The 22009-nt window shown below is 49.6% G+C and overlaps 2 protein-coding genes across 2 annotated transcripts; both read left to right on the forward strand.

Moving 5' to 3' along the window:
* The first annotated feature begins 325 nt into the window (after positions 1 to 325).
* LOC144163405 (uncharacterized) lies at positions 326 to 1108 on the forward strand. Its single transcript, XM_077694385.1, has 2 exons — positions 326 to 414; positions 808 to 1108. Exons 1-2 carry the CDS (start codon positions 362 to 364, stop codon positions 1100 to 1102), a joined length of 348 nt encoding a protein of 115 aa, XP_077550511.1. The 5' UTR covers positions 326 to 361; the 3' UTR covers positions 1103 to 1108.
* A 795-nt stretch (positions 1109 to 1903) lies between these two features.
* Positions 1904 to 21415, forward strand: LOC144161822 (acetylcholinesterase-like). The gene is made up of 7 exons (XM_077692417.1): positions 1904 to 2125; positions 2867 to 3112; positions 11801 to 12126; positions 13129 to 13348; positions 17610 to 17849; positions 18764 to 19008; positions 20905 to 21415. The coding sequence occupies exons 1-7, from the start codon at positions 1904 to 1906 to the stop codon at positions 21053 to 21055; spliced, it is 1650 nt and encodes a 549-aa protein (XP_077548543.1). The 3' UTR covers positions 21056 to 21415.
* Positions 21416 to 22009: the final 594 nt, after the last annotated feature.

Consider the following 22009-nt stretch of genomic DNA (forward strand, 5'->3'; position numbering starts at 1 on the left):
CGGCTGACCACTAATGAGACGAGGCTTACAAGGCCAACGAGACTAAAAACAACGAGGAGGAAGAAAAAAACGAAACAGCCGGAACCGTAAGAAGCTGATTCTCATGCCAATGGGGTTTACAATAAGTTCACTTTCTGGTTCCGTTTACACGGTGACGCGAAATTTTAGTCCCGATTAACGAGAGTTTTTTCACGTTGTCTGAATACAAAACCAACCAACTTACAGGCTACTGTTCTGTTTAGGCGGCAATTCCGTTTAAGCGATTTGCGTTTATCGATATTCTACTGTGATTCTTTAACTAAAAGCTAGGAACCTCGCAGGCGCACAACCCATCGAGTCTACTTGGGGAACCATCAAAGGAATGTTCTTTTGGATGAACCCTATCCGTTCCAAGAAAGACACCGCGCCTGAGAGGTGAGCGCTCATTTGTTTTGCTGCGAGCGCTTATTACTCTGGGCCTTCGGGTTCACTTCCGGCAAGAAGTAAAACCATTGTAAAAACGAACGCCAGCAATGAAAGCAAGCAGGGCAGGGTAGCACAGGGTAGGGCAGGGTAGAGCAACGTAGGGCCGGGATGCGGCCGGGTAGCATAGCGTATGGCAGGGTAGGGTAGGGCATACGGCAGGCAAGCAGAAATTTTCACGTTAACCGTGTCTTAAAATAAGTGAAACGCTTCGAAACCAAGCGCGCCAGGTCGCTACTGCGATCCATGAACAAAAAATTCACTGAAACCGTGGTCCGGAGGTTAAAATTTCCCGCAAATTTCAGCCACTTCACGTGACCATAAAAACGTGATTTTGATTTTCAGTGAGGCAGCCCAGGCGAAAGAGGGCTCGGGCAAACCCCCAGCCGACGATTCCAAGGCGCCTTCCGTGGCGGAAAGCAAGGCTTCTGGGAAGAAGCCTGCGGACAAAGACGCTAAGACAGAGGACACCACATCCGAGGGCAAAAAGAAGCCCGAGCAGGAGGAGGAGAAGGTCAAGTCTGCTTCATCAGCTGCTCCTTCACTGGCACAGCCAAAAGCAGACGCAGGAGGAAACACCAGCGCTGCCGGCCCCTCTAGATATAAATGGCAAGTTCTCAAACCTTCTCTGAACCCATAAGTGATCAGGTCAGCATTTGAATTGTGTTTGCTAACATCCTTCCTTGTATGAATGATCTTTTTGCTAACACTCGCCTTTGAGTGTTTCCCTCCTCAGTTTCCTTGCTCCCTCTTCGCCTCTTGCACTTGAATTCGGCCTACGGAGTACAAGTCGCTACGACGCTACAATTTCACCAGCCGAATATAGTTTATTCTTGTGATGCTGCCATCTTGTTTCCACGCCTTCAAGGGGCATGAACAGGTCTGGAGTTTTTGAAATGCGTAAATGGGTTTCACCACAGCCTTACCTGCGACGTTTTTAATGAGCAATGAATGAATGAATGAATGAAGTTCAGGCAGAAGACATTGAACGCCTTATGTTGTGAAAGAGAAATGAAAAAAAAAAAAAACTGGTTGTGCTCTTGGGTTGGATCACTTTACATGTCCGTCCCACACGCAGACCACTTTATTAAGTCTTTTCAGGTGAAGTAATTATCGAAAAGGGCTAACGCGTCGATTAGAAGATGTCATCACTTCCGCCCCGCACGCGGAAAATTTCAGGTCAACTGACGAAGGTTCGCATCCATTTGCGAAGTACGGGAGGGAGATGTACGTTTCCTTGTGGTTTTGTCGTCGTTTAATTCAATCTCGTTACGTGCGGACATGATGTGGTATGTGTCTTCTTCTTTCTTGAAGTGAATGTTCATAACGTAATGCGGGTGGCTCTACGTAACGCAAATACAAACTGGAAGATAGCGCACATCTCTATATTCTTTATTATGCCTAATGCAGGCTGATCGTGGTGGTGTGTCTGTTTGTGGCCATGGTGTTGGCCCTGGCGATAATCGCCCTTGTCCTGCACAAACATTTGAGTGTGGGTGAGGCACCCGACGTACATAGCGTCTTCGGGACCATTCGCGGAATTAGCCTATCTGTCAGCGACCGAGGCCACGACTACACCGTTTTCGCCTACCTGGGCATACCGTTCGCCCAGCCTCCCACCGGACCGCTGCGTTTCAAGCCACCGAAGCCGCTGGACGAGCCGGTAACCACACAAACGTACTTCAAACTTCCTAAGATGAATAAGACACGTGCTGTTGGGCTGCAGCCATTCACTATTGGAATGCTTATCGCTAGTTGTTTCGACGGCAGTGCCGTTGCGGGAATACCCACCTATTCGCAGCCGCCACTAAGGTGGCGGCGGTCACAACGGCAGTAGGTATAATTCGCGCGTACCAACAGTAGAAGACGATTTGCAACTTTGGAGGGTGAAACATAAAGCTTGTTTACGCCAGTTTTATGGGGCATTGTTAGCGCCGCTTAATTAAGCGCGTGACGCGTGGCGTATCCCGTACACTGCACACGTGGCTTGCGGAAAAGGCAGTTTCTACTGGCGTTGTCATTACACTTTCCGAATATTCGAAACTTCAAACGATCCGAACCGCGAACGGGCACTACATCTTTACCCTCTTCTTTCACAACTCTCTCTTATACTACGCTGTGCAGTAAAATAATTGGTTATGCCTCACTAGCTAATTTTTAACCCTAATATCGTTCAAAGTCAAACTTCAGAAGCCTCAAAACACTCGTGTTAGGAGGTATCGAGGCGTGAAGTTAAACCTTAGATAAAGAATTCTCAAGCCGCTTCCTCGCGGTAGGAGCGATGGCGTCAGATATCACGTCCTGGCTTCCTTTACGTATGTAGTTGTAACGAACAAATCTTTGCTTAAAGCCAGACGTACAATATGTTCGATAATTAAAGTGCCGTGATCTCCATTGCCTCCAGGAGCGTCCCGTAATTGAAGCCTTGGAAAGCCGCTCCAAACGTCCACCGTGCCCGCAGCGGGATTTCTACCTCGGCCGGCAGAGCGTGAGCACGCAGAACGCCTCCGAGGACTGCCTGCACCTCAACATCTGGGCACCGCCTTTCGACTGCTCTAACGACACCGAGAACCGGGAAACCTGCGGGGTACACACCGTGCTCTTCTTCTTGTACGGAGCGGCCTTCCAGAACGGGGGAAACAACTTGGAGGTACGCACTCCCCAAAGCGGGCAAAGGCTTGTTGAAAGGCTCCCTGAAGACAAGCGTCAAACAAATTGGCCCGATAATAAAGAAAACAGATGGAGCGGTGGCAAAGCACCGGCCACTTTCCCGAACTGGCCCTTGTGACGTCACAAAAAGTAGTGCGTATGATATCCGGTTGCTGAGCCACAGTACGACCTGCGAGTGAAAATTCTTCGGACGTTTTAGTGGCACATCGGCTTCATCCAGAGGTCGAGAGCTTACACAGAGTCGGGCCATTGATAACTCTGCTCTTGATTTTAAAGGGGTACTGACAAAAAAAAAAATGTGCATCTTGTTTGTTTTGTATTTTTTAGGTGCGGAGTACCTTAGGACAGCACAATGTCCGTCCGCGTCCGTGCGCATACTTTCTACAATCGCAAAAAATCGCACAAGCACCGGCAGGATTCGAGCCTGTGTCTACAAGACCAGAGAGAGTTAGTGTCAGTCGTTTTCGACTCTAAGTTAGTACCCGAGAGTCAAACGGCTCACTCTCTTGCCTGTAACGGTGCGGAGTACCTTAGGACCTCCGATTGTACGTTCGCGTCCATCCGTGCGCACACCACCACCAAGCGAAAACCAAGCGAAATTCGATTTGAGCCGTGATTTGCAGTTTCATTTAGGGAATAATCAAGGTGCAGCTCACGGCTCAAATCGAATGACAGTGGGGGCGTAAATCGGATGTCATTTCGAGTCCATGTAGCACGCACCCTCATAATCATACGGAGTGGAGATGCTTTGTTGTTGTTACGATCATTAGCTAATGACATATTTATCACGTGCGGAAACCTCGTGTGTTTCAGCGCACGACGGTTGTTTATTAACAGTCGTTTTTAATGCGGCCAGTCGTCGCAGTTTCGGTTTCAGCAGGTGCCGCGAATGGTTGGATTTTGTATAATAAACACAGCTGTCTACGTGACTTTCGGACGGATATCACAGAGCAGAGCTCCCGTAGCACTGTCGAATCTGCGTTGGCGGCAGTTTCTGCTAATGCCCCTACGTACTGACCTCGTCAGCCGCTTAATTAGGAAGTAGAACAGTAGACTCTCGATAAACGGAAGTTAAGGGACCGAAAAAATTAGTTCCATTTCACATGAGTTCCGTTTACTGCGAGAGATGCGCAATAGTGCAAATTTATGTGCCAACACTCTCTTAATGCCATTTCATGAAACTCTAAGCACTAGAAGGTGAATGTAGAAGATAGTTTTTCAGAAAGCAAGAAAATTACAAGATATTTAGGCACAGCATTAAGCAACAATTAATTACTTTCAACTAAGAAATGCATCTTTTTTTGTTTGTTTGTTTGTTTTAGCCAATGCGACTGCATATTCAGGATCAGGATATTCAGCAGCTGATGCTCATGGCAACGGGTCTGACAGGAAGTTCCATTTCCGGTTCCGTTTACATGGTGACGCGAAAATTTTAGTTCCGATTACCGAAAGTTTTTTCACGTTATCTGAATACAAAACCAACCAACTTACAGGCTACTGTTCCGTTTAAGCGGCAATTCCGTTTAAGCGCTTTCCATTTATAGAGATTCTAGTGTAGTAGTAAAGCCCTTTATTGGGAAAGGAAGGCCCGTTGGCCATAGGGTGGAAACGGGAACAGCAAAGACTAGCTCTCAAGGGAAAAAGTGCCTAGCGCGGGGAGGAATGTGGAGTCACGGTATGGGCGATTATCCGGGGAAGAACTATTGGGGAGTGCCCTTTCGAGAATATAGCCATGGGCTGAGAATGCAGCCCAGTGCCACAATTAATTGTTTAGGTACGCGATTGAGGTCTCTGAACTGTGCGGACAACGTGGGGGTGGCGACTTCAGAGTCAATTCATTTTGATATTACATCACCGCCACATGCTGACGTTGTAGCCAAGTGGTTATGATTATCCTCTTGTTTTTCAACGAGTGGCATCGGGTCGATGCCATTCAGGAAGGGGGGAGGGGGGGGGGGCAATGCCACGGCTGGTAATGAGTTTGAACTTTAACGCCATGCCCTGGGCACGCATTAACCAACCACACTTGTTTATTCACATACCCAACTTGGGGGATAGCAACTGATAACATGTGGAGACGAAGACGATGAAGAAAGGGGGCCGGAGAATGAGAGATCGAAGTAAGAGGAGCTCGAGAGTTCGGCCAAGGCTAGACGTTCGCAGCTCGCTTGTGGGCACAAATTCGCTTGTGTAAATAAACAATTCTGCTAGTAGTTTTGTTTATACCGTGACAATATGATGGAATGAGTGAGAGCAGCCTTGGCAAGAGTCTTCTAGATGAAAATTCCGGCTGGGCGTGGTTGAGAAGGTACGTCGTTGAGGTAGCCAAGCGGGGTGCATGATGATAGGTGGCATCGGCGCGCGTGGCCAGCGAAAGGAGGTGGGCGAGACAGCAGCAGGGGATTGGTCGTGCAGCGGAGGGGTTACGAGAAGGCTCTCCCTAGCCGTGGAGTGTGCGGTCTGGTTGCCATGCCTCTGCACCATGTGTCCCGGCATCCACGCCAGGCGAGTTTTAGTGCCGTTCTGAGCGAGTATGTTGGCATAGCTTCAATCTGGTGGACCCTATTGTGGTCAGGGAAAGCTTTGTCAACTCTTCAATAGCAGTTTTGGACGAGGTGAGGATAGGAATTCGGGCAGGTTGTGGAGCAGATACGCTGTAGGCAAGATGGTTCAGTGAAAGGAGAAATCCACACAGTCCTGCTTCAGAGGGAGACGGATAGAGTATATGTTTTGTAACGGAACCGTCAATTTCGGGTCGTGCTGGACAACGCCACGCGAGGTCCATTCCGTACTGTTGCAGGCTGACATCGGTAAGGATTTCAATTTCATCTGGGAGCCTCGTGTTCAGGATGCGACGAAGGCCTTTATGGTGCGGACACATCCTTGATTTGGGAATGTCAGGTCGCTGAAGTGGCGTATCAGAAGTGGCCTTCCCTAGGAAGCAGGCGGAGCCCGATTCAATGGTTGTGGTAACATAGTTCGAGCATCGTACGCAGTGAGCGCCGCTCCCTGACACGTTAGACATCAGTGTTGTTCGTGTTGGAGGGAAGCTTCGGAAAGCAGGGCTTCCGTAGCAGGCAGAGGAGCCGCCTTTTCGAGGGCGTCGACACGGCTATGTCGCGGCAATCCAGATATCGTTCGGAGCGTGGCCCTGTGCAGTACTGCAAACTGCTTCTTGTGACTGTTTGAGAAGCTATATACAGGCCGCCGTAAAGAAGGCGGCCTAGGGCCACAGCTCGTGCTTGGGTAATGCAATCCGCTTGTTGGGCCCCTCCTTATTATTTGACATCCTAGAGATTATATGAAGCCTTGGTTTCCAGGCACCTCGAAGTTGCTTTATCCAGCACTATGCGCCGTTATGACTGGCCAAAGGGATACCTAGCAGTCTAATTTTGCCGCACATAGACATAATTGGTGTATCAAAGAGATAGATGGTGTGCCGAATATCAGGAGGTATGCTGTGCCATCCGTGCACCACCAAGAACTCTGTTATGTCAGGAGCCAGGTCTAGTCCTAACGTCGGAAGGTTCGATGTGAAGCTGCGGGCTGCGGCCTGCAACTCAGTTATCATGTCTTCAGTTGATGTGTAGCCTGCAGCTTCGGTCCATACAATAAGATTATCTGCATATATCAAGAATCGTGCAACAGAATCCTTTTTCTAATTGCCGTGCAACGCGGGTCATTGCGAAATTGAGAAGTGCAGGTCCAAGGATGGAGCCTTGAGGCACGCCCCTGTCGAGCTAGCAGGTCTTGGGGCTCCATGCCGGGTGCGTGGAGCTTAGGCGTACGGGGCGGTTGTCTAGAAAGGACCGGATCCAGTTTAGGGCTCACTGGCTTGAAAATGCTTGCGCCAATTCTGTAAGGGTTGCAGTTGGAGTGGTCGGAAGCCAGTTTGTCATGGGTATAGTGTTTCGTGCGGTTATGAGACGCTCGATGAGTTTTCACATTGTTGAAATCAAGAAAATAGGCCGAAGGTTAAGCATGTTGGAGGAATTTTTGTTAAGCTTTGGGAAGGGGTGGACTAGCGTAAGCTTGAGGTTGTCCGGAACAGTCCCTGTAGCCCAAAGGTCATTGATAACGTCCAGAAGCACTAGGTGAGTAGCGTCGTCCAGGTTGCAAAGGCGCTGCCAAGTGAGCCAATCATGGCCCGGAGCCGAGCATGGCCTTGCTGGAGGGAATCCTGGAGGTCTGCAAAGGTGAAGGGGAGATCTAACTTCTCAACAGGCTGCGATACTGGTGTGCTGGATAAAGATGGATAAGGTTGAGTGAAGCGTGGGGAAAAACGTACTTATGAGCTGCTGTTCCACCGCTTCAGGGGTGTCCTTCAGAGTGTGTGTGGAAAACAGCGTCGAATTATGCTTGCGCTTGCCGGACATCCCATGAAGCACCCGCCATAACTTGGAGAGGCCGCGTTCTTTACCGAGCATTGCGCAGAGGCTGTGCCATTGTTCGTTGGCAAGCGAGCGTTAATATTCCCTAATCACCTTGTATTTTTTTCTTATCTTGACGAGATCACGTGACGTTTTCCGCGAGAAATGTACCGGGTGGTTAGAGTTCGAGCTCCCTTCCATAGATTTACCATGTGGCGTCCATAGCCGGGGAGTTTTCATCATAGTCAATATATTCTTTAGAGAGATATTTGGCTTCCTGGAGAGTAGTAATGATCCGTTCGAGTGACTGAGGCGTGGATCCAAAGAGGCCGATTCGGGGAGGCGCTGGCGTGTTCGAAAACGTGTTCGGAAAAGCGACCGTGGATATGATGCAGGCGCTGCGAGTGCAAATTGCTGCTACGGCTAGAGAACGACACGCGACGCGCAACGCTTGAGGCAGTGGGTGTAAGGTCCCTGAAAGAACTAAGGTAGCGCCAACTGCTCCCTCCTTCTCCGCTGCCCTCCTCTTTTTTCTTTCCCCTCACCCGCGACGCCGCGGTCCCTTTAACTCCGTGCCGGTGCCGCCATATTTGTTGGCCACTTGAGAGCAGACGCCCTCGCTACGCTTCAGGGCGCTCGCTGCAGTTTGCTCTTGTTTTCGCGCCGAAATCGCTCTTTGGTAGCATTTATAGGATTTCTAGAGCCCCGTTTTACCAACAGGCACTGAGTGATAGTGTTTTGTTTTATATTTTTGTCTACAAGGGGATATTTGCGGGGCGGATGCCGCTGCCGCATACGCACAGCGCGGTTTTTGTTTACGTGTGCGGCATTCTGTAACACCTCAGGATAGCTCGTGAATGCGAAAGGATCGAGCGTGGACATTTCAAACTGCTCTGTTACGGTAGTTCCGTTCTTGCATTCGCGTGACTGTGGTCGTGCAATCACTGCACAGAGGTCTTGCGCACGGTTCGCGGCAGTATACAGTGCGCTTCATTCGCAAATGCCGTAGTTCGAGCGCTGCGCTGGTGTCCTTGCACTCGCCTTTCTTGCGATAATTGTGTATCCTCAGCGGCGTTCACTCTGCGCCCGCTTTTGCTAACGACCTACAGCCTACCTTAATTACGCGCAGTTTAGAGTGCTTTGCCGTTTTTGTAGAAATGTTTCCTTCACCTTCATGTCGTTATAGGCTGCTGTGAGTAGACTAAAAACATACACATGCTGTTGTGCGTGTGTGCACGTACAGCGACGTGAAAAGCCCCTGCTTCCCCGACTTCGCAGCCGGATACACTAAACTACACTCGCGGCCGTACGTTCATGTGCGAACCTAGTGAAAAACGCAGACTTGTAATTCTGGGAATACGCGCCAGAGAAGACTGCGATCAATCGATCGGGTAAACTGAAATTACAGTCCCTCTAGGTACAAATTATGTAACTAGTTACTGCAGTTAATTAATCATGCAATACGTTTTTTCACCGGGCGCGGTCGTTTACAGCCGTTATTAATGGAGGCGCCTGGACAGAATTGTTTTGTGCTGGGATATATTCTGGCAGATTTGTACATTGCACTAACACAGGGATACACCCGAAAGAAAATCGAAAGAGGACCAATGTCACGATGATTATCAAGAGAAAACAATAAATCACAAAAATGAATTGGTGCCAGCAAATAGATATTTTATTGGAACAAACGTCCGTAATGACGTCGTGCAGGTGGCTTGTGCTGCTGACGTGGCTTCCCGTGAGAAAAAATGTTGGGAGTGGCATTTGGGTTTAGTTTTTTTAACGCCAAGCTTTTCCAATATCCGTTGCTCAAATTCATCCGTGAAATAATCCTATTGAGAAGGGAAAAGAAATGTCGCCACCGAGTTTGAGATGCGCCACAAACACTCCGCAAATATAGGCAATAATGCATTGCAGAAGGGAGTTAGTGACTGTTCTACCGTAGCATGGTCAAATTCGTGTTCGCGCATCTGCTCAGTGCCGCGTCCGCTCAACTCGCTACACTAAACCCGTTTAGCAAGCGCTTTGCTGGACAAAAATACGTCTGCTGAAAATAATATAGTCGCCCAGTGTGTTTTGGTTCAAATCGCAATGACTGGATACGCTGCGCCATTGACTACTAAGATGAAGTAAGCGCGCACACTGCAAATGTACGGCATCACGTGTAATGCAAACGTAAGTCGTAATTAACGTTCCTCTGTGCATACACGGAAGAAAGGGCGTACAGCCGTTACGGTGCGAATATGCATTTGAAGTGCTCATTCAAACGTGCGCGAATTTAATAAAGTGATAACAGAAATTGCGCATCAAACGTACGTCAACGGCGCGGTCACTGACCTTAAATTGTTTTACCTAGCCGCAATTTTTTTTTTCTCGCAACAGCCTCAATTTGCGCCGCACCGACCAAGCCCATATTACGCAGCAAATCACTCCGATCTCATAACAACGGGATTATAATACCACCCGGGTAGCTAACACACAAAACATGACTTCACGCCAAAAAGAGCGTACACGCACTCGGAACGCACACGATACATGGTCAGACGCAAGCTGCCGTCGGCCAAAACAAGCATGAATTCAGGTGAACAATTCTCGCGTCACGAAACCCTTACGACAACTGACTGAACATGCTACGCCGCTGATATTGATGCTGGAAGTTAAGCGCGCACATGACAAATACACGGCCTCTTATCCAAACCAAAGCTTACGACGGGACGAACTCGGCGCTGCGCGCAATGCCTACTCAGAACAAAGCGTGGACGACGGTCGCGAAGGGGATACGCATTTCTTCGTAAGTGACCGCTCAAGCTCGCGCAGAATTTAACAGAGCAAGAACAAGCATTCAGAAACTTACCTGGCAAAAGAGTGATGGTAGCGTCGGCCTGAAGTATGCCCGTTCAAATCTATGCAACCAAACTTTTCTCCTTTCTGCGTCGCGTTTCCCGGACGGAATAACGAAGTCTTGTGCCCTGCCTGACGATATTCGCGCTGCCTAAGGCACAACACATCGACACCGAGAAGCAACCTAAAACGACACCGGTGCGACATTTTTTCGAAGTACTGAAGCACGGTGGCGACGGTGGCTCGGAAGCCAGCAATGGCGTCGCAGCGGCGGCGTTGCGCAATGTCCCAGCCGGCGAGGCATCGGCGAGGCGACCCGGCGGCGGCGCAAAAAAAACAAAACCACGTGACTTTTCCCTTGGCCAATGGCGCGCGGCGTTCGCCGGCGAAAAAGAAAATGGCAAAAAACGAAGTAAGAGAGGAGCGCGGGCGAGGGCGAAAGGCGGCGAGATCTAAAGATGGCGCTACCTTAGTAATTTTAGGGACCTTAAGTGGGTGGGGAGACGCGCGCTTCAAGCGGACGGCCGGTCTGCCTACAGGTCCGTAGGCTTAATTCTGCGGCGTTTATTCGATTGCCGCTCTGGTAAGCGGTGCAGATGACGATTTTAAATGCAATTTGTCATGACATCATTACGTCCTTCCTCGTATGCCCACCTTCGTTAGCGCCACGAGTGTCATTTAGTGGAGTGGTAACAGGCTAACACTCGATCCACCTGCGCCTGCCTGCGCCACTTCGCGGCCGCCGCCCGCACAGCGACCGTGCTGGTGCATCGTCGCCCCCTGTATTTGAAAAAATACAGGAGGCGGTGGCTGGTGGTATACGCGGTTCCCTCAGTGGCCTGTCGTGTGCCCGGCGCGTTTTCACGTCCAGTGTAATAAAAAAGCAATAAAAATACAGTGCCTGGATTCGCTCTAGAACTTGTCGCGGCCAGCTGCCCGATGAGCCAACGAAATCCCGGCGCCTCCGCCGCCAACATGCGGGTCGTTTGAAGCTCGAGAGCAAAAGCACCAACCTCCGATCGGAGCGGCGAGCCAGCGAGAAACGGCGGCATTGCGGAAGCGGCCAATACGAACTCAAGACGTGTTTGTATGTTGATTATTACTCTACGTCCAAGTACATGTTGACCTCGCGAGGACCTCCGCTGGCTGCTTGGTTGCGTTACGCACACTTTAAAATGATCTAGGCTGTATGCCGCTGATATTTTGCAGATTATGTATGCGTGTTCACACCAATCTATCTCCCAAGTTAGCTCGCCTTCAAAATTTTGTGTCAGTACTCCTTTAACGCCTTTGTGACTCTGCTCTTAGGCTATAGATGGTACCTCAAATACTGGGTCACCCGATATGGCCTGTCATAACAACATTACTGAGGTGTAGCCCATAGCACATCCACTATTCTTGCCTCACCACGCGCTCACGTGTAGTCATTCTCTCTGCTATGCACGCGTTGTTTGCAGCTGTACGACGGCCGCTACCTGTCCGCCCTGGGCGACTTGGTGGTGGTGGTGCCGAATTACCGCGTCGGGGCGCTGGGCTTTCTGAGCGGGGGTCCGTCGGGCAGCGAGCCGCTGCCTGGCAACGCGGGCCTGCACGACCAGCGGCTGGCGTTCGCCTGGACGCTGCACTACATCCCCCACTTCGGCGGGAACGCGTCGCGCATCGTGCTCGCGGGACACGACGCCGGAGCCTCGTCCATCGGCTACCACCTGCTGAGCGGCGACGCCGACTTCTGGACTCGTCACGTGACGCGCTTCATACTGCAGAGCGGGGGCCCCTACCACAGGTGGGGGGCAGTGCCGCCATGACAGCCATCGTTTTATATAAATGCGAACCTCGCCTCAATGCACCATGGCAGTTAATAAAGCGCAAGCTTTGGACCGATGGCGTCCTGTCAAAAAACAACTGCATGTCCCCATACACCGGTTCGATGATCGAAAAGGTCTGACAAGATCACTGTACACACGGCGGGTGCATGAAACCGGGCTTCTATTGTGCCAGAACGGTTACTTGAAAATCGCGAAAAAGAAACGGTTATAGATCAGACAGTACACGCATGGACCCCGAAGAAGGATTGTAATGGTATACCTTCATCCCATAAACCACGTATCGGTATACATGTATATCATTCGTAGATGCGTTTGCTTAGTGAGCGAAAAATCGTCGCATGGGCTCGTTCCTCGTTTGCCAGTTGGGGTTTTCAAGTTTTGAAGATCGATTGGACGCACTTAGCTAGGATTGGGCGTGGCTTCAGCGCTTCTCTATACTTTCTTGGGGAAGAAATCCTATTTTTTGTTAATTTTATGGCGTCCCCCTTCTGCGTGGCACCACCTAGTCTTCACGGCATTTCAAACCATTCAACCCGTTGTTACCACGCTCTCCACAACTTTTCAGGAGTTGCGGCTGGGACGACAAGGCGGCCACAAAGGCGGTGATCGTAGCCTATGGGAAAATTTCACTTCAGTAGTGATAACGCACTAAGTATCAGGGCTTCTGGAAATCCATTACAACGGCCGCCTTCAACGAACGACTTCCGATTCTTCCTTCCGCGTATATGCCGAATCTTTTTCTGGTCTCCACCATTCCTTGTATTATACCTTAATCTACGACTTCGGCACAGACATCTTTGCCTTACAGCTCGGTATGCTGACTCGTGTGACCCAAGCTTTTCAATCGCATGACGTGTCATGCATGCTAACTGCACAACTACGCGGTGCCATACAGACGGTACGGACCAGCTTTCTGGGCGCGGACTTCCCCATCTAACTGTGTGCGGCACCATTTGCAGATACGGCGGCAACAACTTGACGGAACAAACCGAGCTGGCGAAGCGGCTGCATTGCTCCACGGACCTGTCGTCCAACAAAGCGCTCGCGTGCCTGCAGAATGCGGCCGCTCGCAGCGTGGCTCGCGCCTTGCCCGATGCCACCTTCGTGCCCGTCTTCCACAGGACGCCGCTGACCGGTCCCCAGCCAAGCCCGGATGCGCTGCGCGGAAGATCGGCCCAGGTGCGAATGCGCTTGAATAAGCCATAGGAAGCGCGCTTGGGTTTTAACTGCGGCTGCGCAAACGTGTTCCAGAAGCAAGAAGTTCATCCGCATGCACGTGCTGTGTGCATTTGTCATTCTCATCGCTTTCCGAACGCCAGAAGCGTGACAATGAAAGGGGCGACGATCCCGCTTCAACAAGGACAGAGTGGGATGACGAGCGGGTTGATGATGAGGGGGAGTGAGAGAGTGCGCGAGTGATTGTAATGGCGGGCAGATTAATGAGTGTACGCGTGTGCGAGTGAGTGTTTGCATGTACGTATCGCACGTGCACATGCACAAAAAGGGTGTAGCATAAGTGGAAAAAGAGTGTTCGGAGGCAGTTACACCTTTTTCTTTAATCTTAACACCCTTATTAGGAGCTCTACACCCTTTTCGTGTGGAAAAAAGGGTGTTCACCAACTTCAACACCTTTGGTTTTTGGTAGGGTGTAGAAAAGGTGTGGAAAAGGAGGCTATGTATGCAGGTGTAATTGTACCTGCGAAGTACAAGACATCCCCTCATGCCTTCTTCCTCACCTCGTAAATAATGTTCAGAAGAAAAAAAATTGTTCGTCTGCAATGATCGCTCGTTTTCGTATGCGTCTCATGGCCCAAGATCAGCCATGAGGCGTATACGCCTCATGGCCCAAGTTTAGCTTTGGCACGTGAAACGTCAATTTGAACTTTTCAAATTGAGAAGACTATAAACACCAAACCTTTTTACGCCCTTATTACCTAAAAAGGTGTAGTATAAGTAGAATAAAGGAGTTGAAACGTTCTTCTGTAACGAAAATGGTGTTGACCGACTGCAATCACCCTAGGTTTCCCACAGGGTGTTGAAAAGGTGTGAAATGGGTGTTCAGTTGCAAAAAAGCGGATCTGGAGATCGCAAAGCCTAACGAAACTTAGCGACATCGGAAGAAGCTAGGTCGACCTAGCTTCTTTCGATGTTGCTAAGTTTTGCTAGCTTTTGCTGTAGGCTTTGCTAAGCTTTGTTAGGCTTTGCAATATTCTTGCTAGGCTAGGCTAAGTGCTGAGGAGTGAGGCCAAGGTTAGCCGCATTTTACAAGTTTGTTCCAGTGAGTTCCCCACACTGACAGCGGATTCAAGGGGGAGGCAGGCTAGGTCGACCCCCCCGCTCCGCTGTTTCTCTCGCCTTGCACCACTAGTGCAAGCTGTGCAAACTTCTTTTTTGCGTTTTAGTGTTCCAAAAATACTAGTACATTAAAAGCTCGTTCATTCGAACTCGGTTAATTCGAACTCACGCCCTAATCCCGGCACAGCCCTGTATATAATAGCCGACAATTTTTTCGTACTCCAAAAATCCAGACTCGCTGAATATTCCGGACTTTCCCGAGGAACCGCCGTTTGTCCCATAGGAGTAGTGTATATGAACAACGGATATTTCGGGCAAAATAAAGCCAAAAGTGCGACTTTCCGGACACAATTTTCTGCGACAGAGCCACCGTGCGACTCCAGGACGTCGCCATTTTTGTCTGGCTTCCAGTTGCATGGGGGATTGGCTCTACCTCACCGGGGTAACAAACTTTGAATCTTGGAAGTCATAGTTTTTCATGTAGTCCGCGGTGGAAGCAATCTCGAAAGCCGGAAACGGGCCATACTTAGCCAGTTTTTTTTTAATGCACCAGGTGACGCTGTCTTATAAGCAACATCATCATCAGGTTTGTCCTGAACCATTCGCAACTTCTTCAGTCCTATTTAAATGAAAGTTCGTTTTTGCTACTCGCGGATTTTCCGGACTAATCTTTTATTCGGAATGTTTTTCGGTCCCCTCCAAGTCCGAAAAATTGTCCGGCTACTGTATTTTAATTGGGGAAACTCCCGACAATTCCAACGCATGACTATCCGCAGTGGGATCATCCCTCCTCGCAGAAGAAGTCGGCCCAGAGTGACTACATTGTGTTTCAAATCCAAAACAAACCAAATTTTCCAGAAATGAAAAACAACGAAACAGAAAACAACAGCGTAACCCACGCGCTACGCTGCTGCGACAGCTTTTGTCTACTCCGCAGCGAACGCCTGCGTTCCGGCGCATGCTGTTGCAGGTTTTCTTTGTGCCGCGGTCGCTGGTCTGGGCCTGCGATCAGGTGGCGGGCGCAACAAACGTGTAGTAGCGCCTAATTCGCGATAACGAGTCTAGAGGTGGCTTCTTTGTGTTCTGCCCGCGCAGTGTGGCGTGATGTCCATTCATTTTAGCGCCCCCCCCCCTCCCCCCCGCTAATTCAAACTCCGCTTAATTCGAAAAATTGTATGGGCCCCTTCGAATTCGAATTAACGCGCTTTTACTGTACTTTAAAATGGTTTATGTGCGCATACGCATGCGCCCCTTTTGCTCGAAGCGGCTCTAAAGCCGGCTTTACAGTTATAATACCCCATCTGCGGTGGTGCACCCTTTACAGGCGGTGCAGTTCTTGTATATCGGTGGCTTTTTTTTTTTTTTTTTTTTTTTGCGAATGCCATAGAATCTAGCTATAGCTTAAACAGATCCGCTGGTAACAAATTATGCCAATTCATATTGTTTGAACATTCGTGACGTACAAAACATCCCTCCGCTTGCAGAAAATGTTCAGTCTACCCATGTAAATGCCAAATTTGGAGGTCTTTTACATCCTTTTTATTATTTGGCGATCTCTCACACCCTTTTTCTTGGTTTCCAACACCGTGTTTTGTAGCGTTACACCCTTGTGAAAAAAGAGTGTTGAAAGGGTGTTGAAAGGGTTGGTGTTCAAATGGTGCGGAATAAGTGTTTGGTACTTAAAAACCTCTGGCCTATGCGACATAATAACTACCTCTCGATTAACAAGTTTTTGCGAATCCGCCTGCAGACTAGCATAGGCTCACATTAAAATGCACAATTCCGATATTGGCGCTAAAATATCTCATTTTTGCGACGACCTCACCGGCTCTATCGGATGGCTTTCCTCTGCTGCTATAAAAGCAAGAAGAGAAGATGTAGTTGTATATTAAACAAGTAAGAACTCGCTCTCCCCATGCATCCCGTTGGTTTTCTTGCTCAATTCATTTGTCGTCGAAGTGTGTCTTGTGCGTGTCATACTGCACGCTCAGCCGATTCACATTGTAACGCGAAGCTGCGCTGCCCACGCCCTTATTTTAGGATGTTAAGCAACCCTATACCAATTTTTAGGGTGTTCACGAGAACATCCTTTATTCAGCCGTGCACCCTTTTTTCCGAAACACCTTTTAAAGGTGGGCGATATGGGACAAGATTTTTACACCCTTTCCGACCAAAAAGGGTGTAGAAAAGTTTAGTGTATACTATATATTCTTGCTTATTCGGGATTTTTTCCAATTTGGGAATTCCTTCCAGTGACGAATTTCTCAATGCCTTTTAATGATCCCATTACAATCAGATCATAGCAAACCAGATTTCATTTAGTGTAACATAATATCTGTGTTGTCAGTGCGATTAAGGTTCAGTGCACATGGTTATGAAGGTAATAAAAAATTAACGGCATTCCACGCCAACAAAGACACCTAGAAAGGAGGCCAAGTAGAAGAATAATCGTTGACTATAAGGTAGAAAGCTGGGCCAGTTGGTTCACAGTCGATTGAAGTAGGAACCAGTGGTAAGACGCTACACAAGGTAAGACATACAAGACAAGGTGAGACGCAAGGCAAGTGGTAAGACGCTACACAATAAATCAGTTGTAAGTCCGGTGCCGTCCGCGTCTGCCTTCTCCCCTTGTGTAGCGTCTTACCACTGGTTCCTACTTCAATCGAAAGACACCTTTTTTAGGTCCTCCCTTTTTCTGTGTGGGTGGGTTTGCGTTGAAGCCACCGCGCATTTTAACTTGTCGCCACAAGTTAAAATGTTTGCGCTTCCCCGAAGCGCAAACATTCATTTGGTCAAGACTGCTGGCTGGAAGACACACCCGCCAGACCTCACGTCGGCTCTGCGTCGAAGCTAGTTCCGCCATCATTGGTATAAACCAGCACGCGTGGCGACACGTAAAAAAGGCAGTTGACCTTTCCTGGACAATGTCCTCGGGCGCCCGCAAACGCAAATGAGGCTCGCGATTGTGCTTGCGGCCAAGCAGGGCAAGGAAGGAGCAAGCGAACAAACACTTCGACTTTTGTAGCGCCGAGTCTTCGGATTGGAAGGCGGTCCGTGCAAAAGAGTAGTGGCATATATTCATGCCCATTGTCGGCTAAACGGGAAGCCGGGACGGTTTCTCTGACGCCTGGTAATCCTCGCGCAGGTGACGGGTCTGTCGAACAAGCAGTTTCTGGTAGGCCGCGTCGAACGCGAGGGCGTCTACCGGTGGTTCGTGGAGAGGCACCGTGGGGGCTTGTCCAACGGCCCCGACGAGCTGGCTTCGCGGTTGCTTCATCCTTACGACGCTTCCTGGCACAAAAACTGGCAGACCGCCACGGGCATCGTGCTGAACCCGGTTTGCAGCGACTTGCGGCCGTACCAGGAGGCTGTGGGTGACTTCACGGTGAGTGCCGCTCGCCTTTCGGCTGATGAGCTCCCGAGAACGACCCCACGTTTTGAATTGCGCCTTCCCGGTGCTTGCTGTAAATTAGCAACCTGCAGGCGATGATGCTGAAACGAGAGCGCAAGTGGTTGTTGTGACATAAAATTCGATCGATCACTTTCTTGGAGGAGGGGCGATGCCATGGCAACGCTGATTCTCAGCCATGGTGTTGCTGCAGCCAGTGTGTCAAGCAGATCTTGATTCTAAAGTGAAAGGGAAGAGGAAAAAACGTCCGCGCGAGTTGCTGGTTGTGCTGCGGAGGATGGTACGACCATTTACACAGAGAAGGCTGCAAAGGCGCCTCGTTATCTATGGTGAAGTGTAATCGAGGCTAGGGGAACGGGCATTGGTTGTTAAGGAGCCCGGCAGCAGTGTCAAAGGCAGCTTGCTTGCCCCTAATGACGTTCACAATTCATCGGGAAGGGGCTGATTTTTATTTCGCTTTTTCTTGCTTCAATGTAAACGTGCTGTTTATTAGTAAGGCATATTCCCCGAACCAAGAAAAATTCTGTCTCACGGGTTTGTGCACTGCCTATTAAACCTGCACTATTATGCCTGTAAACTGCTCATAATCCTAGCATTCAACGCCTTAAAGCTCTCCTAATACTTGCCTTCGCTCTAGCCCGACGGTAATAAGTGCTATCAAGTTCAAGTTCCAGTGGCGACCTGTCCGTACGCAGATAGAGATACTGTTCTGGGGGAGGGTACCATTGGTTATTTGCGGCCCACAAAGCCTCCCTAGCATGGTTGCACCTATCTATAGACTCACTGGGATCCGGAGATGGTATTTGTTTACTGGACCAGGCATGCGTACCTCGTCCGGTTTCTCGGCCGATGACTCGTACCGGGCTTTGCGGTGCCTCCCTGAGACGCAGGAGGTGTGCCCGATGATCGAGTTCATCGAGAGCCTGCAGGCGTGGCGGAGCCAGGTGTACGCCTACCAGCTGGCCTACCAGCCCTCGTACTCGGACTGGAGGCGCGAGGCTGACGAGGCCGTCCACTTCGAGGACATGGAGCTGGTGTTCGGCCTGCCGCTAGGCTCAAACGTGCACGCCAGTGAGGCGGACAAGGAGTGGGCCAGAGTCATGATATCCGTCTGGGCCACCTTTGCGCACACTGGGTGAGCTATGCTCGGAAAGGAAGACCTCGCGCTTCGGCTGTAGTGTGCCTCTTGCAGATGCGTCCTCCGTGGAGCGTCGCTTCACACAATTGGTTTCTTGTTACTTAGACACGAAAATTTTATGTTACACTTTTATTGCTTTTATCGATGCTTAATGGTCTGGCGAACCTGAAACAGCACTTCAAATACTTCAGCAAGCGAAAGTTAATTATACTGAACGGCCTGAAAATCGTTTGTTTCAAATTCCCGCGCTTTCATCCCGAACGGCGCATATGACAGCCTCCCGGTTTGACCTCACCGCTTTGTGCGGACGTCACCGGCGCCCGCTCGCCGCTCGTGGGGCCGCGCGCGTGAAGTGACGTCACGAGTTTTTGACGAGCGCTGTCGCGTCACACTATGTTCTTCGCATCGCAGGCCTCTCATATTTCAGCCAGGGTATTCTGTTGAGTGAAGGAAGCGAACTGTGCAATAATATTAACGCCGAAATTTGGTGTCAGTGCTCCTTTAATACTGGGCGCGGTCCGGCTTCATTTAGAGTATACGCTAAGTGCAGAATCCTGGGCGCAACCAAGGATCCTGAGTGGAACTTTCGAAGAATCCTGCACTCAGGATTCTTCGGAAGCTCCCGCCACCCGTTGATTTAAAAGCAAAGCAAAGGGCAGTAGCACGTAGCTGGACCAGCGCCACCTTCGAAAAATTTATTTAAATCAGGGCGCACGCAGCAAACTATCACATACATTTCATGAAAGGTGCGCGGTTACATTCGCTCAAGGGCGAATAGCGCCTATCTTTATCAGGTAGGGTATCTAACTATTCTCAAGATTTCTGGCTTTTCGCATGATAAAAGGTACTGTATGTTGTATAGAACTGACCAATACCCAAAATAAGGGGTGCGTCACAGAAATGGTATAAAAGTGTTTACTGACGGTGTTAAACGAGGACTTCGGCAACAAAATTCCTGCCAAAGTCTTGTGTGGCCCATGAGACTCTGCTGAGGCATAGGAGGTCCTAAAGGTGCGGAGGAGGCATCCGCTGCATCCAGACTTCTTGGCTTATTTAGTGGAGTGCGAGTCCTCTGCAGTGTATATGGGCAGTCACAAAGGGCTTATTGCAGGCACTAATTATGCTTCGAAAGTTCAAGCTGGCCTTCACGTTTGACAATTATACCTAAAGTGCCGGTGCACATGCTATTTACATATACGTGTTTTCCCTGAAAGTCGATTACTTTCGAGGCTGATGGAAGGCTTCTGTATTGACCTGCATTTGTGTAGCTGCCAGAATACATAGGCCTTGTGCACTAAACGGGTAAAAACCCGGCTCACTGGTGTAGCTTATATTAGGCGGGCTATATTTCTATGCGAATTGGAGGGTACCCAGTACGCAAATTAGAGGGCCCCACTAGGCAAATTGGAGGGCATTCAGTACTTTTGCTGATCCCAAATGTCCCTACAACTGCCAAGCGATCAGAACAAACCGTTATGTCTGCAGTTGGCCCCTTGCCCCTTTGGTTATGTTTGCTATGACCCTCAAGTTCGGCATACTGCCAAGAAACCTCGCCTTTCCTCGCAATTCGCCTTCTTTAGCCAACTTTGCCATGTTTTTTCCTGCACTCAAGACCAAGAAAACCACGCTGTTGAGATTGTGCTGCCTTCTTGGCTACATAGGTGTGCAGAGGTCAGTAGTGGGATGTCAGACTGCTGCAAGAAAATGACTCTGCCTTGTGAGTTATTCGTTATGCGGAGCACTGCGTCTAAGCCTAGGATTTCAAATTCTGGGTCTTACAGCTAAGCAGAAGTCGTCATCCCTACAGACGGCACTTCTTCGCAAATGGTGTTATAGTGCACACGCAATTTGCGCACTTCACTACAGCTGTCACCCCGGTTCGTTCTCTTGCAGCAAGGCACCTACCCTTCGCAATACGCCGTGGCCCAAGTACGACACAATAGAGCCATTCAGCATGAAGTTGGGACCTCAACACGTGACCATGAAGAAGGCAGAGAAGCTGCATCGCTGCGTCTACCTTCGCACAAATCGAGTGACGCCTTGACGGGCGCAGTGCTCATTGAAGCGCCTCTTCCTGTCGAGTGTCGACTCTCATTGAAATAGGCATCAGGTGGACTGCTCGCATGGTATATTAAATGTAACATTATTATATCTATTCAAATGTGTCTGAGTGACGGTGTGATAAGCATCGCGCACCAGTCACGCAGGTGTTCGAAAGAATTGTCCCACGTGACATCGTCACTGCTCGAGCAGTCAATTTCATCGTTCAGTTCAATCAGTGAGGCTTAATTTGCTTCCGATGGGTCATTGGGGATGAGATCTGTATTGCCTCAAATCACCTGATTAGAACTTACAGCATACAATAAATGAGCACCTGTGTAAAAATTTCCTGAGCAAAGCATTCTTCCACTCGGGCTCGAACATTACCAGCCAACGCTTCAAAATGCAAGGAATGCTCTGAAGAGTTCTTTGCTGCACTGGGGTCAGGCGGGCGTTCTCCGTGGTGATGATGTGGCAAAGAAGCGATAACCAAGGTAGCAACCGCGAATGAAAAGAAATGAGTGTACGTGTCGCACCCTGCACTAAATTGGCTTTTGTTAGACAGTCCTATATGCTACGTACACCCATGAATGCAGCCCATACGACAGCACAGCAACTCGTTCAGGAGCTTTCCCGCCATCTCCGCAGTCCCTCCACATGGCAAACTATGCAACAAGCATCACTATTACGGCAGGCCTTAACCGGAACACTGCTAACACCAACATGGACAATAATTCCTTTCTGCAACCACCACCCGCCCTCTACGTTCAACATGAGGGTCATAGAGAAACGGTTATTTAAAAAAAAAAGACCTGTTACGATTGTCCTAAGGGTGGTGCCCTCCTCTCAGGGCCCTAGACTCTTCTGCTCCTCTACGGGCTCGAAGAATCAAATCCTGCTGAATCCTAGCGCAACTGTTGGTGTGTACTGAAAGCCAGATGATAGGGGAGGCCCATGT

The sequence above is a fragment of the Haemaphysalis longicornis genome, unplaced genomic scaffold (genome assembly GCF_048455015.1).
Source record: "Haemaphysalis longicornis isolate Haplotype H1 unplaced genomic scaffold, Haemaphysalis longicornis Haplotype H1 scaffold_12, whole genome shotgun sequence".
NCBI classification, from domain to species: domain Eukaryota; kingdom Metazoa; phylum Arthropoda; class Arachnida; order Ixodida; family Ixodidae; genus Haemaphysalis; species Haemaphysalis longicornis.